Raw genomic sequence first — 19,177 nt, 5'->3', positions numbered from 1 at the left:
TCTGGCTTCCGTCACAGTGATCCGTTGCACCAGAAACGGTTTAGTCCTGCTGGCCACATGACCTGGAAAGCTGTCTGTGGACAAACGCCGGCTCCCTCAGCCTGAATCCGAGATGAGCTCTGCACCCCATAGTCGCCTTTGATTGGACTTAACTGTCCAGGGATCCTCAGGGGTCAGCAACCTTTTTCCACTGTGGGCTGGTCCATAGTCCCTCAGGCCATGAGGGGGGCCGGACTATTTTTTTTTTGGGGGGGGGGAATGAACGAATTCCTATGCCCCATAAGTAACCCAGAGATGCATTTTAAATAAAAGCACTCATTTTACTCATGTAAAAACACCAGGCAGGCCCCACAAATAACCCAGAGATGCATTTCAGATATAAGGACACATTCTACTCATGTAAAATCACACTGATTCCCGGACCGTCCGTGGGTTGGATTGAAAAGGCGATTGGGCCACATCCGGCCCACGGGCCTTAGGTTGCCTATCCCTGCTCTACCTTTACCTAGGTCCAGACCATACCATACCACGATATATACTAAGAATACTTAGGATGGTATTCAGTGCTAGTCCTATTCAGAATAGACCCACTAAAGTTAGTGAACAAGCCTCTCTTAGATCCATTAATTTCAATGGGTCTACTCTTGTGTAGGACCAGCATGGGATTATGACCCATACTGTCTGGGTATGGTGTATATGTATGTTATGAGTTGTATCCAATGCAGTGCTAAGTTAAATATACTGAGTTGTATCCAACATTAGTATTACTCGGCGCAGAATCATTGAAATAAACGGGCATAATTAACATAGACGTATTGATTTCAGTGGGTCTCCTTTGAGTAGAATTTTAGTTGGCTGCAACCCAATTAGCAACATACTTGTTTTGCACAGGTGAGCCTGCCAACTGCTGCTATCTCTGAACCACGTTTATTGGCATAAATGATAACTACTAAAGCCAGGACAATGCTTGGCTAACTGCATTGCCTCAAAGTACAGAAGGGCACCTTCTTTAAGGGATTGCATTTGGGACTATCTGCATGCAAAGCTGGTGCTCGGCCACTGAGCGATGACTTCTCCCCAAGGAGAAAGCTCGCAATGTCCAGGAGGGGGCAGTGTTGCACTGGGAAGAACTAGCCTAGCAGGCTTTGTTGACAAACCTCTTGCTGCGTTAGCTCTGCCTGTAGGTTGACACGGCAGTGAAAGATTGTGGCTCCTTCCTGCAGCCAACTAACCCGCATTCCATGCCTTCCACAGGAGGTGATTGTCCCAGAAGTGAAGTGGAGGAAGGGCTCGCCAGCTTCGTTGTCCCTGGCCCTCCCAGATGCAGGCTTCCAGTGCATCCACCGGGCATCTATCAGCAGCCTCAGCACAAAGGAGAGCTCTTGTAACTCGGAGGAGCCCCTAGTCTCAGGTACGGGGCAGCAGGAGGCTGGGAAAAGACCCTTGGTGCCGCTGCATGTTTTTTGTCTGGCACCTGCGGACTCTCAGGCAGAGCTTCCTCTGCCTTGCCTGATCTAACAGCTGTCCTGGCAGCAGCACCAACTGTTCAGCTGTCCCAAGGACATAAGCTGCGTCTCGATTGCCCCATGTAATCTCCGTCATGCCAGCCGCCCCATCACGTCCCTCCTGAGTGCATCCATGTGTCAGCTGCGCACAGATGGCCATGCTCTTTGTTCATGCTCTTCTTTTCCATTTCGCTTCAGATGCCTGGGGCAGTTCATCCCATCAGCGGCCACATGGATGCAAACAAACACCATTTCTTTCTCAGAATTCTTGTACAAAACTTGGTTTTAGATGGCGGGTTGTTACTGTCCAAAAACATATAGCCTTCATGTGGGCCTTACTTGCACCTTCTGAAGCCCCAGTGACCTTTGCCCAGTAGTAGGGATGGCTACCATCTCTCCCCCCCCCATTATGTTTCTATTGTAATTTTACTGGTGTTAGTCACCCTGAGCCCAGCTCTGGCCATAGCTGTCAAGCGTCCCTTATTTGGCGGGACAGTCCCTTATCCCAGCGCCATGTCCCGCTGCTGTCCCTTATTGATGATGTCCCTTAAATAAGCTACTGAAGGTAATGGGGCCCTTTCTATGTCCAGCTGTGCTTTGTCAACAACAAATTGTTGCTGTTTTTTGTGTTGAATATATGCTATATGGTAATTTATGGACCTAATAGGTATGTAAAGCCATTTGCACGCAACAAAATATGTATTTTATCAAAGTAATTGTTGATCCCTTATTTTGGCTGCTGATCCCTTATTTTCAAGGCTGCTGGTCCCTTATTTTCAAATCTGTAAGTTGACAGCTATGGCTCTGGTGGGGGCGGAAGGGTATAAATATTATTATTATTATTATTAGTTGCTGGGTAGCCCACAAAGCAGCCTTTTCTACCAGGGCAGAAGCACCAGTCGGAGTTTCTACCCAGGCGCAAATGCAATAGTCGGCTTTAAGTCTCTGTGCTGTGTTCTCAGTTGTGCGCAGCTGAGCTGCAAATGCACTCCTTGGATCCACCAGGAGCTGTGCACTCAGTATTGTGGGCCCAATTTTATGCAACCCCCTTTTATTGTTATAGGTGGCTTTTTAAATTTCATCTCTAAAATATTTTTGTCCTGTGTCCATGTCGTTCAAAGGCAAGCAGCAAGGCAGTATTAACTGCTTGTTGAAGGAGGTGTGCTGCGGCAACGAAAATTCAAATATTTGCTAGCACATTTTGATTGGCTTTTTAATATTCTGGTCCTGCATATATAAACAAATTCCTGTCTGAAAGATAGGATTTAATCTAATTCATCTCTACCTTCTGTATTGCTCAATGTGTAACCAAAACCATGCAATGGGTATTCTAACCGCTGTTTTACCCAATCTTTAATTTGGTGAACCTCCACACACTTCCATGCGTGTGTGAAACTAGCCCACTGGTGGGCTACTTGCGATTTCATTTGGCTACAGTTTAAAAAAAAAATATTCTGAAAAGAAACCTCTCTTCGAAAGCACACCAGTGCAAGTAGATAAATAGGTACTGCTGTGGTGGGAAAGTAAATGGCATTTCCATGCACTCTGGTTTCTGTCATGGTGTCCTATTGCACCAGAAGCGGCTTAGTCTTGCTGGCCACATGACCCAGAAAGCTGTCTATGGACAAACGCCGACTCCCTCAGTCTGAAAGTGAGATGAGCGCCACAACCCCATAATCGCTTTTGACTGGACGTAACCGTCTAGGGGTCCTTTACCTTTTACCTTACTCTTCAACAAAAATATTTCCCCAGATCTCAAGTGTCTCCTAACCTTCCAAAGCAGATGTTGCAGGGGCATAGAAGGCATAAATGTTGGAGAGAATAGCTCTGTTGGGCTAGGGCAGAGATGGTGAGTTTTTGCCCTGTCCCCGCATCAGATGTTGCTGAACTACAACTCACATCATACCGGGCCATAGGCCATGCTTGCTGGGGCTGATGGGAATTGTAGTCCAACAACCCGGAGGGCTAAAATTTCCCCAGCACTGTGCTAGCAGATGCCCACTCACGCTGCATTGGATCTCACCCTGTGTGTGTGTTTGCATTATATATAGTTTTAATATTTGAGTGCCTGGTGCCTTTTTATTATTATTCCAGAAAGTGCAATAAACACTGAAGAGGAGTTGGAGGTGGAGCAGAGCTACCAAGCAGAGTTGAGGCCATCTGATTATCAGCTGCTGAAAATCTTCATTGTCTTGTAAGCCTGCAGGCACCCCCCCCCCCAATTCCTATCCTATCTCTGGGTTGGTTTTCTGACTCTGAGCTCAATGGTGCCTCTCTGTTTTGTCTCTCCTTCCTCAGGATCTGCCTCCTGGTGGTGTCCTCCTCTTACCTGGCTTTTCGCATCTTCCGCCTGGAGCAGCAGCTCTGCTCTTTGAACCGGGACTATCTCTCGCGTGTGCCCCGGAGGTAGGAAAGCCTTCCGAAGCCCAGCGAGTGTCTGCAGAGGAGCCCTTTCTCGGGATCTGGAAGATGGCATGGATAACTTTCTGTTCTCATTATGCCAATACTCAAAGATGCTCTTGGTCGCCAGATGAGGAAGGGATGGGGACCCTGCAGGGGTGGTCTGGATGCTTTTGGACTTCAGCTGCCATTGTGCATGGCCAGTGGTCAGGGATGAGGGGAGATGAAGTCCAGCGACAGGTCTGGAGGGACCGACAGGCTTTCTATTTCTGCTATAAGCAAAGGTTCAGCATTGCTTAATGTAGCTTGTGAACGTCTCTCTTTTTTAAGGGCCAATTGACACCAGCTTTAGTGGCAGCAAAGCATGGCCTGTGGCCAGTGTTACTACTACTACTACTAATAGTTGGTGACTTGTGGAAGCCCCATGTTGGGCAAACGATCCCTGCATTGCAGTGCGTTGGACTATATGGCCCTCGCAGTCCCTTCCAACTCTACAATTCTATGATTCTGTTCTTCTGCTTAGACTGCTTCTCAAAATCCCAATTCTGCAGTTAGAATATCCCAGTTCCTGGCTGGAATAAATTGTGCACATTTCAATGAATGTTTACTTGATTCCTGCTCCTGCCACTGCCAAAAGGCAATTCTGCATCTGGACTTGTTTCCTTTTATGGACTGGGATGTGGGTGGTATCATATTCCTCGAGGTGGGAGCACAGATGTTAGGCATGGACAAAGACTTGAGTTGTACTGAGTTGAGATGATTACTGGAATTTCCCTCTCTCCCCCCAAGTGAGCTTTAGTTCCCTTGAATGTATATCATTAATTGCCTTAAGAAGGTCCTTTGACTTGAGTCATTAACCCTGGAACTTTCTTTTAATGCACATTTGTCCATGCCGGACTGGTCCAAAATATTTTTGCTGCAGAGGTGGAGCAGCAAATTGGGACATATCTCCCTTGTTTTCACTCTGAGTTAAGGTGCAGAGAACTCAAGGCCAGCCAAGTTGGTACCTTTTAGATATTGCTGTTGTCTTGTGGTCTTGCAAACCACCTTGATTTTGCTTTGAAATGAAGGACGGTGTACAAATAACTGAAGTAAATAAGTGATGCCATAGGCACCTCTTCATTCTTCGTAGCAGTAAAAATGCAATAGTAAAAAATTAAGTAACTAACAGCTTGATGCCTTTTCATGGTGGCTCGCATCAGCTTCATTAAGCAGACACTTCACTCTGCCTAATATTAGGGCCGGCCCTGAACACACACAAACAAGGAGCTGCATTAAATCAGGAGAAGTTCTCTTGCCATTTGTGGGGAAGTCAGCTTTCCCATGGGATTGGTTCAGAGCCTGCTAACAATAGCCTCTTTGTCTGTTTCTGACAGGTGACTGTGGGCTCAATAAAGACAACAATGGAGAAAACAGCGCCCGCAAACATAGATCTGCGCTGCGTCCAAGGAGATAACACGACTGCTGTGAAGCCAGAGCAAATGAGCCCCATGCTCTGTGCTCCTCCTGGACCAAAGCTCCTCTTCCATTGGTGAAATCTAGAAGTGCTTTCTTGCCGTCAGCAACCCATTGGGATGCTTGGCCAACAGTAGCCAATGCAGCAGCTTCCAGATGTTGTTGGGCGATGACGTCCATTGTACCTGGCTGTTGGCATCAGTCCAGCAACATCTAGAGGGGACCGTGCGGCTGCCGAACTGGCTGTACATGGGCAGCAGTGGTGCTTGTGAGAGTTGCCAAGGGTTGCCAGTGCAATAGTGTCTCCATTGATGGTGTCTCTGGCCATACCTTCCAAAGGCTCTTCAGCCACTGAAGACGCTGGGTAGCTTGTTCTCTAGAGCGGCAAGAAAATTTGGAACTGCAGGGCTTCCTCTGAGGCTCCCCTTTATATTTCAAAACTGCAATGTCTTCCCGGGGCTTTGCTCCAGAAGGGCTGACTGTTACCACCAGCTAACTGTTATGGCTGCTCCTCTTTCGCATCCTAGTGCATCCTAGCAAGGTCTGAAGAAGTAGCTGGGTTCTCTTCTAGGAGGACTCTGGACTGCTGCTAGTTCTCACTGCTTTCTTTCCCCTGGAGGAAAGAGGCAGCAGGAGAAAGTTGGTGATGGATTTTTTTTGCTGCAGCGAAAAGCTCTGCCTTGGAAGGAAGACGGAAGTATCCTTTGCCCAGGGCAGTGAAATCATCTCCATTAGAATCCATCTTCTTGCACTAACAGGATTCCTGTTGTACAGGGAATGCTGCTGGAGCAATTCTTGTGGCTCTGCAAAATTACTGTAACCGCTGCAGCAACGTTCAGCTAAGGGACCCTGTGAACTGCCAGGCAGGCCCTGAACACTCATGGAAAGATGCCACGGGTATGCACTTTCTGGGGACAGACATGATTTAGTGGTGCGTGTGGCCCTTGAAGCACTTTACGTGGGTCTGCCCCACTTAACCCAAGGGCTTTGCACCTTGGCACTGAAGCAGAGATTGGGGGCTTGGCTCGGGTAAAGCAAGCTGATTGCTCCATTTCTTTGTCGTTGGGGAGTTTTTTGGCCCTTTGCAGATGCGCCAGCTCTCTCCTCTGAAGCAGGTGGAGCCAAGGCCGTGCCGCCTTCCATCTTTCTGCAGCACAACAACACAAAGCAGCTCTCTGAACCCCAAGCCCTTGAAAGGCCAATTCATATGCAGGCTTGAAGTCAGCCATCTGCATCCCTAGCCATGGAAGCCTTGAATAGCTTGTATAGATGACTTGGGCTGTGGTTGGGGGCAGGGGGAGGGGGTTTGCCTGCTCCCATCAGTGCTACTGCCCTGGACAAACTGGGAGAGTTGGCCAAGGGTAGAATAATGGAGGCAGAAATCCAGGGAGCAGTTAAGAACATCGGAAGAACCCTGATGGGTAGCTGTGAGAAGCCCCACTGGATCACCGAGAAGCCAGGATCCTGGCCCGTGAGAGTGAGGACTATGCTGAAGAAGCTGGTTGTCTTCGCAAGCAAAGTTCTCCAAGGTTGACTTGAGGCCCCATGAAAAACGCCTCTGCAGCACAGACTGAATGAATGAACGAGTGTGTGAGCTAGTGTGTGGCCTTTGAATACAGAGCAAGCAGACCACTTTGGGAATGGTCCCTTTCAGGAGGAGGTGGGCCCTGCCAGTGGGACGTTAAGGGATCTGGGACCCTCTTGGGGTTTAAGGGCGTTGCTTTTCAAACTTCCTGCTTTCTGGGAACCCTTTCCTTGTGGTTTGGCCTGCCGGGAACGTTCCTTCACATCTTCCAGAGGACCACTTTGAGTGCCGTGTAAAGATTTCGGTGCATGTTCCTGGGTCATCTCGGGTGACATGTACTGGTCTCAGGGCTCAGTGTGGCGACTGTGCAGCAAGCCAGAGGAGCTGCTTGGGGAGGGGGCAGAATTTAGCTGGGGGTGGGGGTGGGGTAGATGGAGGCAGGGGGGCGTGTTAGCCCTTTGGGTTTGGTGCTTCGCTTCAGATAGCAACATCTTGGAATTGCACCAGGAAATTGCATCCACGTGCCGGCAACTTGCAGGGAAAGGAAGGCCGTCCTCTAGCCACGCTTGATCTTCTTATTGAGGGAACGCCTGGGTCCCTCAGCACACAGTTTGAAAAGCACTGTATTAAAGGAACATGTTCTTATACCTAGGGACTGTTCCAGGTTTGAAGGGGCTGCATTCTGATGGGAGCCCCCCCACATCTGACAGGGGGATTACTGGCAGTCCTAGGCCACATCCACACCAAATCCTTTTCAGAACTATGATAGCAGTTGTGGCTTCCCCCAAAGAATCCTGGGGACTGTAGTTCGAGCACTAGAATAGGACTAAGGCCCCTCCTTCTTCTTATAGAGTTACTGTTCTTAAGAGCTGTTTAACAATCCCTTTCCCCTAGGAATTCTGGGTAATTGGAACTCTGTGAGGGGAACAGGGGTCTCCCAACAACTCTCACCACCCTTAACCAACCCCAGTTCCCATGTTCCTTTGGGGAGGAATCCTATAAAGTGGTATTAAAGTGCTTTACATGTGTGGTGCGGATGTAAAGGGCCTGAGTGGGTTTATCTGGTTGTGGCGGTGCTTGGATCAGTGACAGAGCCTCTGGAAGATGCTGTTGAAATTTCCCAGAATGCCCTGGGGTGACACTGTTGTATGTATTCTCGTGAGTGTGTCTGTGGGAAATGGAAGCTTTCATACAGTGCTGACCTGATGACTAGGGATTTTTTTTGGTGGGGGGCAAGGGCAGGTATTGTAATTTCTGCAGCTCCAGGACTGCTTGAATGAGCAAGAATGGAGGGTTCAGGAGGCCCAGCAGGTCTGGCTGTGGCATGTTGTTCCGAAGAAGCACACCCCATCTGTGTTCTCCTCTTTTTTCCTTGCTCCCAGTGCCAGAAGTTTACTGGGCTGCTGGACAGCCAGTTGGCTTCTTTCTTAGCAATAACGTCTCAGGTGTTCCTCTTCTTTTTAATCAGATCTCCCATCTCGTGGGAGGTAAATGTAATATTTGTGCTGATTACTGGAGAGTTGTCTTGGCTGTGGGGTCCTGGTGCTCTCGGCAGTGGGCACCACAAGGTGTGTTTGTGTGTCCAGGGTCTGAGGGGCAGGTGGAGCAAGCAGGCCCAGGAAGTGCCAAGAAAACCCGATTTCTAGCAAGGCGGTTGTGCGCTGCATTTTCTATCACTTCCTGCAAGTCTGTGCTCGAGCATAATGGTTCGGAGCATGAGCTATGAGCCAGAAGGCCCCAGTTCAAATCTCAGCTGAGCTATGAATTTGCTGGTTGGCCTTTTGGTGAGCTGCTGTCTCTCAGTTCTTGGGAGCCCTCTTTCTTTTCTCTAATTTTGGGAATAACAGTACTGGCCTACCTTACAGGGATGTTGTAAGGATTTCAAGGTAATGTAAAGCGCTTTGAAAAAGCGCTCTATAAATACTAAGTATTATCATTAGTGTTATTCAGTGTAAGCAACGATTCTATTTTTCCTTGTCCTTTCCTTTTCTAAAGTTCAGAACAATTGCACAAATATCCTACACGCTTGTTGTTTTCTGGCTTTGTTGTCCTGTAAGTGACATGTGTTCATAGTTGTGGGAGGATATAAACACCAGCAGAGGCACAGCAGACCTTGAAGCCTCTTTAGTCCCCTTGGAATTCTCATTAAGGCAGTGGGAGGGAATATGTGGCTCTCTAGGTATTGTTGGAACTGTAGCTCCCATAAACCTCTGCCAGCAAGGGATGATGGGAGTTGAACATCTGAAGAACAGATCCTTGGTCAGCAATGAAAGTGTTAAGCACATACACCCGCACACCTCCTCCTGTTTCTTTTACCCTTCTGGACACAGCAGCTTTTCCTGCTTTGAAAAAGTACCCCATGTTACACAAGTTACTTCAGTTGCAGATAACTCGTTTATTTATCATCAATCCTTATTTGTTTGCACAAAGTCGGCAGGGTACACCCCGGCCGTTTACTGAGCATTCATTCTGATTCGCGCGTGGGGAAGGTGATGCCACGAGTCACATCAAGCGATTGCCATTTCACACACTTCGTGCCTTTTTGAGTCACTTTCCTTTACAGCAAAAAAAGAAAAAAGTGTTGTTTTGTTTTGTTAGTAGGTGTGTTGCACAAGATTGCCAAACCCACTTTAATCACATAACCAGAATTTCCTGGCATGTGATTTAATCCCACCTGCAAAAGAGCAACACCTGGAAGCACCTGCAAGCCTGCCTACGCTGTCTGATTTGGCCCTGCAAGAAAATAGGGAGTTTTTCGGCAGTATCCGGGCACATAGAACAAAGCTTGAAGGTGTCTGGCAAAATTCACCTGGCAGCACAATGCGACTCTGATTTGCCCATACATCCACAGCCCCGATTTCTGATTTGATCACAAAAGATAATGTGATCTTACTGTGGGCCAGCTTCTACTGTTGACTAGCTTATTCACAGAGTTGCAGGCCCAGATGTCCGTCATGGCACCAGCCATAACCTGAATCCACCTGTTCTGTTAATGGAAAAAGCAAGGCTGCTGAGAAATGCTCAAAAGGTTGAATTATCTGAATTGATCCCAGAGGCACGGAATTGCTCTAGGCAAGGAACGGCCATCTGCTTGGTTGTCACAGAGCAGGCATGTTGCACCTACAAGCCTTCCAAGTGTGGTTTGACGAAAAAGTCCTGTTCTCCCTCACCAGTGGATATTGGTGGCTGGAAGCTGACGTCCAGTCCCATCTGGAGGGCCACAGGTTGCACATCCTGGAAGAGCACAGGAGTTAGGCTTTCCTGATTTCAGCTGCCATTTGCAGAGCTGTGATCATTGCTTTTGCTAAGGCAGGAAGGAAATGTACAGTCAAAGGTCTGTGTTGGTTTCCCAAGCCTGTGTGCATGCAACTAATTCCATTTTAACGGCTTGAACACACAGCTGTCAGGAGTTCAGGAGTTCACATTTCAGCTGTTGAGAGCTGAAGTGTTGAGATTCTCTTGTGGGGACGAGCCAGGAACCTCTGCCACCCAAGGCCAGGAGAAACAGTCCTTTAGTGTTTTGTAAATCCTTTTTCGCATGTGCCACGTTCCCATCGAGGCAGAGGCATCACGGATCAGCTATGCTTGAATGGGACACATGCCTAGCAGTCTGCCACTACAAGCTATGCATATAGTATTTCGGATGTAGGGCAGAATGAATGCTGCTGGGAATTGTGGCAGCGCTGGCTTTCGCAGCAAGGCAAGTTTGACACTGAATACTCCTACCTCTGCCTCTTGCACAGTGTGCTGCTGAGGCATTTTTGCAACAAAGGCTGACTCTCCAGTGTGATTCTCCTGAAGGATAAAGGTGTTGTCTCGTCCAACCTTGACTCCCAGATGCTGTGCTGCAACTTGGCAGTGTAGGGTAAACCACCTCACCAATATCTTAAAAAGTATTGATGTCCTCAAATGTCTGCAGTGCTTCAGCAAAGTTTTGGGTTGCCAAATATTAAAATGCAGGCAGTGTTTTTTGTTTTTAAAACTGAATCTTATAGCTGAAATTGCTTTGCCTTCTAGCCTGGTGATCCCTTTGCTCCTCCATTTCTTTGCATGCTTAAAAGGTAAAGGGACCCTGACCATTAGGTCCAGTCGTGGCAGACTCTGGGGTTGCGGTGCTCATCTCGCTTTATTGGCTGAGGGAGCTGGCATACAGCTTCCAGGTCATGTAGCCAGCATGACTAAGCCGCTTCTGGCAAACCAGAGCAGCACACGGAAACGCCGTTTACCTTCCAGCTGGAGCGGTATCTATTTATCTACTTGCACTCTGACGTGCTTTCGAACTGCTAGGTGGGCAGGAGCAGGGACCGAGCAACGGGAGCTCGCCCCGTCACGGGGATTCGAACCGTGACCTTTTGATCGGCAAGTCCCAGGCTCTGTGTTTAACCCACAGCGCTACCTGCGTCCCTTTGCATGCTCAGGATACAGCAATTATGTTCTGCAGAAGAAAAATGTGAACAACAGGAACAATTGAGAAACCGTGGCCCTCCAGAGATTACTGGACTCCATCAACCCCAGACAGCATGGCCAATAGCCAGGTGTGATGAGAGTTGGGAGTCCAACACCTAGAAGGCTGCAGGTTCCCTATCTCTGTCTTAAAAGTACAGGTACACTGGCTTGACATATGACAATCTTCTGCAAGAATCTGAGATGGGTCCTTTGCCAAGCTACAAGCCTAGGAGAAGCTAGGCTTCTAGTGAGGACTACGACAGAGCTGACTGATTCCTAAGCTGACTGATTCTCCTGAGGACCTTTGGGGGGGGTCTATCTGGTGCTCCCCCACCAAACAGGAAAGCTGCCATCTGGGCATTTCCCGATTTGTCTGCACCAAGCCCCCAGGCCCTTGGCCTTGTGGCTTAATCAGCTTGGTTTTTGCTGGGGGAGAACTGTAGGTTACGACTTCTGAGGTTCCGCAATTGCAACGAGGACAGATTAACAGCATCCTCTCCTCCTGCTTGTTCAGTGCCAAGCAGCTGCTGAGCTTTCTGACCCCATTCTGACTGAAAAGCTCCCCTGTTTGTGAAATTACAAGCTGGTAACATCTGCCTTGCTGGGGCGGTGGGTGGGGAGGGGCTTGCCTGGATGGTGGAGCTGAGAAAGGGCTCAGGGCACTTAGCAATATTTCATAGAATTGTAGAGTCCCCTTCCAGTTTGAAGTGGAGAAGGTTTCCTCCAGATTATTCAGTGCCAGGGAGATGAATGTCCTCCACTATAAAGGGCAGCATGGGAATCTCTTCCCCCCTCTCCCCCAAGTATTTCCATGTTTGTTCACAGAAATACTTCCATAATCCGCTTATTCTAGTTTAATCACTACATAGTCTGTGGCAGCAATTGCAGAGATTAGAACTGTCACTCTGCTGTTTACTCGTTCTTTCAAAGGAAGGCTGCATTTGTGAGAGGATACCAGCCAAATATAAGGACTTGGCTGTGTATCACTTACATAGGGATGAGTGGGGAACCTGTGGCTGTCCTGGTGTTTGTTGGATGTGAGCCCCCATCAGCCCCAGCTAGGGTGGCCAATGGTCCATCAACATTCTGGCTACTCCTCAGTTAAATAATCTGTTGCCTTTCAGCACGGTTACAACTCCAGATGTTGCCCAGCATTTGTCATGCTTAAGGGGTCTAGAAGCTCCCTTGTGTCTCTTGCTTCCCACAACCATTTACTGTCTAATATAGCAAAGTTAAGAGAAGAGGAAGCTGCCCCTGGGCTGAAGAAGGAGGATGCCTGCTGCTCGTTTTCTCAGGATGCTTATGAACCAGCCGTGTCCCTCCAGGGTCCCTGATCTGTGCCACTTTGTGTGTTGGCTACGGGGCATTTCCAGGGGGAATAGATTGCACTTGTTTCCTGTAGGGTGTAATACTGTTTCAAATAAAAACTCAACATTTTTCTTAAAATGCTAGAGCCAGACAAGCAGCTGTTTTTTCACTGTGCTGCAACACTTATGCTGTACAAACTAAGGTTGATGATGCTGGATGCTACCATCTCATGTGTGAATGATACTGTCAGGGGTTCAGAAGGAGAGACACAGGAGGGGGAGCAAATGGAGAGTGAGGAGGAGGAGTACGAGGGGGGCGCAGGCAGTGACAGTGGCCAGAGTTATTCCACAAGCCTCTCTAGCGAATCGGAGGACTCACAGAAGGGAGCGCCGGTGGCCAGAGCAAGGGAGATTCCAAGGGAGAAACCTCAAGAGGGAGGGGCCAGCGGGGAGTCCCTGAGCAGCAGCTGGAGATCAGGGCCAGCGTCTCCACCAGAGCGCAGTGGGGAGGGGGAGTCCCAGGAGTCGGGACCAGTGTCCTCACCACCAGAGGGAGGAGAGGAGTCAGGTTTGGCAACACCCACATCAGGAAGCGGGGAAACGGTCAGAAGGAAAGTCACCGGCTGGGCGCGCGCGCCAAGTTCAAATGTACAGGAGCGCGGCACAGCGGGGAGCCCGGGAAGGGAGCCAGGTCCTAAAGCCCGCCGGAGGGAGGGGCAAGACTCAGGAGGCTCCGCGTCAGAGGAGTCCAGGAAGGAGGGAACCCCAGAGGGCAGAAGGACCCAACGCAGGAAAGAGCAGCGCAAGAGGTGGAGCCGGGCTAGAATCTTAAACTGGTGTGGGTGGAGCAGTGAGTCAGAGGGGACTTAGCCGTTCTAGCGTTAAGACGTGGGCCTGCGCGCCCAGAGCTTGGAAATGGAAACTAAACTTCAATAAAGACTTTTGTATATAATATCCACTGGGCGTTGGTCCTCTGTGAGCTGGGACCTAGCGGCAGTCCTGACAGATACACATCCTAATCTCCTGCAGTCTCTTCTTGCCTTGAAGACCTTGCGGCAATTCAACAGGATTCTGCAAAGCAAGGGCTTTGGTGCTTAAAGCACGAGGTGGGGGGGGGGGGAACCTCTCTGATTGTTACTAAATATCAGGGACCATTGTTGATTTCTCATTTTCCTTCCCTGACAAACCACTGTCCGTGTTTTTGGTTTTGAGGAGTGCCATTGTCAGAGCTGCCCGAGGTCCCAGCTCACAAAGGACCAATGCCAGTTCGTTGTTATATACAAAAGTCTTTATTGTAGTTCAGTTTTGATTTCAAAGCCGTGGCGCACAGCTCTACGTCTCAAACTCTAGACCGCTGAAGCTCCGTCTGAATCTCCTCCCCCCAGACACCAGTTTAAGACTCTAGCCTTGCTCCACCTCTTCCTTTGCTCTTTCCTCCTCTGGGCCCGCCTGTCCGCTGGGGTCTCGCCCTTTCTAGACTCTTCTGACGCTGAGTCCCCTGAGTCTTCCCCCTCCCTCCGGCGGGCTTTAGGACCTGGTTCCCAATCCGGGTTTCCTGCCGGCCACCTTCCTCCTGACCGTTACACTGCTCCTGTCACTGCTTCCCCCTTTGGAGAGGCTAGCTGGACCTGACTTCACTCTGTGATGGAGGCGTGGCCACCCCTGATTCATCTTCTCTCCCTGCTGGAGGAGAAGCTGGCCCTGATACATGGGACTCTTCCCCCCCACTACGCTCTGGTGGAGGAGCTGGTCCTGATCTCCCGCTGCTGCTTTGGGAGTCCCCGCTGGCCCCTTGCTTCTGGTGTGTCCCCCCTGGGACCCCCCTTGCCCTGGTCATCGGCGCCCCCTCTGGGAATCTTCTGAATCGCTGGAGAAGCTCATGGAATCTCTCGGGCTACTTTCATACTCCCCTGCGCTGCCCTCCGATTCTTCCCCTTCGCTCTCCATTTCCTCTCTCCCCTGTGCCTCTGCTCCTGAGCCCCTGACAGCCATGTTAAAATGTTGATAGCGCACAATGCTAACACTGAGTTGTATCCAAGGTTTTTCATACTCAGAGAAGACCAATTACAATTAATGGGCATGACTAATTTGGGTCCATCCAGTTCCATGTGTCTGAGTAGAACTTAGCTGGATACAACCAATTGCTATTTTTCAGGCTTCAGCTCTCTTCCCAGGGTCTCTACAGCACCTTTTAAATCTCAGTTCGAAAGCTCCCATGCACAAAACACTCCCAGGAAAGGCAGTCAGCTTAAAATGCCTCTTGCCGCTTACCCTTAAGACCACCCCCCCTTTACTGCATCTGCATTCTGAGGTGCTAAAATCTCAGAAGCATTGGGAGACTTGCCTCACCCACTACCAAATGCTACAGCAAAAAAACAGCACAAAAGCTGTGTGCACCCTTTTGAAAACCAGAAAAGTAACCTAAATGAAGGAAAGTGGAAACGAGAGTAAATGTATCAGGTAGCAGATGCAGGGAAAGACCGGGCCCTGAAACTCTAGGCAGCTGAAGCAAGTCAGAGTACTGTACTACTGAGCTAGACAGATAATTTTCTTGGCCTACTATAAGGTTGGCTCCTATGTGCAGATAAAAAGGAAACCAGAACTGATCTGGGCATGGGGATGTTTGGTGTATGTATGTCATAAAGACAGCTGCTTTTCTGGGGTAGATAATGGCAAGAGGCTCTAGCTCAGTGCAAGGGCAGCTATTTTGCTTGCAGAATGTCCCACTCCCAGCTTCAGTCCCTTAGCATTTCCGCTGAAAAGTTGGGTTAGGGGGAGAGAAGGTGTTTAATGCTTCCTCTACTGTGCTGTTTTCCTGATTTAAGTACCCTGCCCAGCTGCCACTGATGCCTTGACACAAAAGCTAGATGTACTAGCTGGCTCCATCAATTGCGTATTCTTCCGTTTATGTGACATTTAAATGCGAGAACAGCAGACAGGCCAGGAAGGATTTTAAGAAACAACAAGTGTGCTCTATCATATAATGCTTTAGGTACTGCTAAGACTCATCTCTTTCCCTGCCCCATTTCCCCCTCTCTTTATGTCTTATGCCTCATTTCACCACACACCAATTATGCTGCCGTGTGCAAACAAATTTAGATTTAGCACGGTTAGAATGAACTCCAGAGAGGGTAGATTTCAGGGTGAAAATGTATGCCTGCCAATGATAACTACGAGCTTTCTCATGATTACAAATATAATACTAAATCTGCTGCAGCCCTTGCAATGTGGGGAATCTCTGGCCCTACAGTTCAAAAGCTGTGCTACAACATTTCAAAGTAACAAATGTGGGGACATCATCATTAATTAAAATAAACCATTAAAGCTCCACCTGAACAATAATAAAGTGGAAGAAAACTAGTGCAGCAGAAAATCTCCAGCATCAGTGAATAAATTTGTTTAAGTATTCATTCTGAAAGGTCTCGGCTAATAAAAAGGCTCATCATTAAGCAGGAATGTTTGCCACTCCAGCACTTGTATGAGCTTGCCTGTCCATCTATCCAGAGACTTCTCTACCTTTTCCGCAGCACACTATGTGCTGGTTCTTCTTGCTGCTGTCAATGACCACATCAGGATACTTCCAAAGGAAAGCATTGGGAGCACTGCAAGCCGTTTATTTTCCTTAGAGGTGTTCAGCAGTAAATGCTTAAATGGAAGTGTTTTATCATTCTTATGTACACAAGAGGGCAGTAAAATCCTCCATGTGCATGCAAAAAGGGGGGGGGGGAATACCCTGAAGGGGGAACATCACAGCCAGGCTATCTTCCCCAGCCTAGATGCTGTTTCTTTGTTGTTTCCATTCTGCTGTCCAGTTTACCTAAAGAATTAGCAGTGCTGGAAAGTAGAGAAAGGTAGCTTGCTAGTGTGACAACTGGAGAACATGTCCCATTTGAGCTGCCCCTGAAGGAGCTGTGCTTCTGCAGTGCCAATGAGACACACTTTGCAACCTCACCCAGCTTATTCAGCAGCGACTATCTTTGCAGTAACTACAAACAATAAAAACACATGCCTGTGGAGGGGGTGGGAATTGGGTGGGCTTCAATGAAATAAGCAAGATCTATAAAATGTTACCCATTGATTCTACCCTCCCCCCCTACCAACTCTCTCTGGAACCTGCCCTCCGTCTCCTGCAAGTGATAACTTCCCACTTCATTATGAATGCCTTCTTTAGCATGGAGGCTGTGTCATCCTATCCCAAGCCTGCCACCACCCCAGCTTCTCCATATAGTTAAGTCTTCTGTAGTGGTGAGAAATTGTCCAAATAGCACAGGGAAATATAAGTTTGGTTTGCATCTTTTTCACGCAGCCTGCAAAAGTGCTTTAGCCTCTTTGTGGCTTTTCCAGCTCTAGCTGCTTTAGCTACCCTGTCCTACCAAAACGGGGTTATGCACAGATCAGAGGCAGCTGCTGAGTTATACCAAGTCAGATTGTTTCTCCAGGTATTGCCCACTGTGATGAGATCTGGCTTTCCAGAACCTGTCCCATCTCCTGTCACCCTGGAGACTCACTTTCTGCATGCAGTGTGTGTCCTTGACCACTGAATTGTGGTCCTTCTCCATACCCTGCAAAGCAATAAAGGGCCTTGATGTATTTGAACCAGCACATGCACAAAACATCCATATGTAAATAAGGAATTGTGAAGATATCTAAATGAGACTTGACAGACACTCTCAAAAGGCAAGCAACAATGTTTTTGTACACCTATGAACTTCGCCTGAGATTGTCAGCATGCATGATAGGTGCACAGATAACAACAGCTGTAGCCAACTCCTCTGTGATCTTCTGTACCGTTTGGTTAGATGGCACAACTATCCACTTTTACCATTTCAAAAAGTTGCTGTGACCAAGTCAGGGCAAGAGGTTAGTGGAGCAGACCTCTGGCTTAATCAATAAACCAGATTAAGAGCTGGTGTTGTGTGGGTGCTTCAACTCCCTGCTCACTCGTGCAGCTCACTGGCTGAACCTGGGTCTGTCCCTACCTGATCTCGGCCTGATCTACTTCACAGGGTTATTGTAAGAAAAAGTGGGGGGCGGGGGCGGGGGGGGACCAAGCGTACAGCCTTGAATTTTTTTGCACTAAGAGCAACATAAAAACCCACATAAGTATCTAATTAAAACACAGCTCTTCCTCTCAGTGGAGGAAACACAATGGTTAGGGTCCTGCCCATCCTTTTCCCTCTCCCCAGCTGTTACATCAATATTCCATTAGAGATGGCCCTGGCTGCACCCAGAAAAGAGCAGGCCTTTGGCCTTAGCTCCAGTAGCTGTCCAGCAGGTTTTTCTGGCACTGCGAGTATGCTATAGATTTTTAAGGCTATCAAAAACACAATGCATGGATTACAGTGTTTACAGACTGGGCTTTAACAATCCATTCATGAAAAGTAGAATAGGCTAAGGGTTAAGAAAAGTGGTAGCGCAGTTTCCTGGGTGCAATTTTTCCACGATCAACATGACACTTTGAAAGATAAGCCTGCTGGTATGCCCAACCCCCTGTCCCACTCCAGAGGAAGAAAGGTGTGTAGATCAGAGGTCAGCAGAAAGCCTCCAGAGGTTTTGCCAAGGTATCGGCTGGAAAGCCAAGTGGGATTTTGACACTCCCAAACAGCAAAGTTGTTTCACTTACGTTGGTAGAAAGCCTTAGCTTTTCCTCTATTCCCCTGTGCAAGAAGTCTTTCTCCAGTTTCCTGAAAAGCTGCTCTGCAAGATTTTTTTAAAAAACGTGGGAAAACAACTCATTCCACACTTCATGCACACTGAAACTGCCTCTTCTGTATTTAGGACACATGCCACATATAACGGTTGCGATGAGATACCAACTACAGACAATTTGGGATTTTCAAATTAAAGGTTCTTTGAAAAGACGTTTTTCCCCATTATGTCACTCTTTAGAGAGGAGGCATGTAAGTTTTTTGAACACCTACCAAATTGGGTGCAACCCAACGTAATAGTCAGCTAAGTTTATCCTTTATCAAAACAGGGCTGGCTGTAGCACACAGCCAGATTAGATGGATACCTTGAGCAGCAGAATACAGGCTTCCTGTTTCAATTTGGAGATTATTGCTCATACCTTCCATATCTATATACAGTCCTTAAGCCAGCTGCATGTCTAAAAGATGTGAGAGGTGCTTTCACACCTTCCCTTTCTAGCAGCCTCTTTGAGCGTTTCCACAACCTCCCTGAGCAACTTTTTCCATTGTTGATCTGTTTAAACGGTTAAGTTCTGAACACTGAAGGCTCCCACTGGCAAGGCATCATGTGGCAAGCAGTGAGCAATCTTAACTGGATGCACCGCTGCTTCCCTCTCTCCCCACACACACATCACACCAACCTTTGTGGCTTATCTGACAAACAGTGTATAAGCAGCTCCCATCTTACAAAAAGTGTTTGTCTTTCTCTTTCTACTTGTTGACGCCCTTGCTATTTTGAAATTGTTTGCTTTTCTCCATATATAAAGAGAAGTAGTTTCACCTGAAGGCTACTGTACTAAACCTCTCTAGGCGTATTTACCTTGGAGAGAGTTCCATCAAATATGGTGAGAA

General features: G+C 48.2%; 1 protein-coding gene and 1 long non-coding RNA gene across 8 annotated transcripts in view; both read left to right on the top strand.

The window, feature by feature from the left end:
- GRAMD2A (GRAM domain containing 2A) overlaps nucleotides 1–8,908 on the top strand; it is a gene marked incomplete at its 3' end in the record, with an annotated part of 65,940 nt that extends 57,032 nt beyond the window's left edge. For 6 of the 7 annotated variants that reach the window (XM_083712815.1, XM_083712813.1, XM_083712817.1 and 3 more), the window contains 4 exons: nucleotides 1,255–1,411; nucleotides 3,600–3,699; nucleotides 3,804–3,911; nucleotides 5,282–8,908. In XM_083712815.1, the coding sequence (XP_083568941.1) occupies nucleotides 1,255–1,411; nucleotides 3,600–3,699; nucleotides 3,804–3,911; nucleotides 5,282–5,285 (369 nt within the window). Of the gene's footprint in view, nucleotides 1–1,254; nucleotides 1,412–3,599; nucleotides 3,700–3,803; nucleotides 3,916–5,281 lie in introns of those variants that run through there. The other variant, XM_083712812.1, reaches the window with a different exon arrangement.
- The window catches only part of LOC310831843, an 81,435-nt gene extending 67,591 nt beyond the window's left edge, over nucleotides 1–13,844 (top strand). The window contains exons 2-3 of the long non-coding RNA XR_014558017.1: nucleotides 12,327–12,870; nucleotides 13,636–13,844. This is a non-coding gene — a long non-coding RNA (uncharacterized lncRNA). The remainder of the gene's footprint in view (nucleotides 1–12,326; nucleotides 12,871–13,635) is intronic.
- Nucleotides 13,845–19,177: the final 5,333 nt, after the last annotated feature.

This window comes from Podarcis gaigeae (assembly GCF_964106915.1).
Source record: "Podarcis gaigeae genome assembly, chromosome: 14".
Taxonomy (NCBI): Eukaryota; Metazoa; Chordata; class Lepidosauria; order Squamata; family Lacertidae; genus Podarcis; species Podarcis gaigeae.
This window is presented reverse-complemented; position numbering and strand designations above follow the sequence as displayed.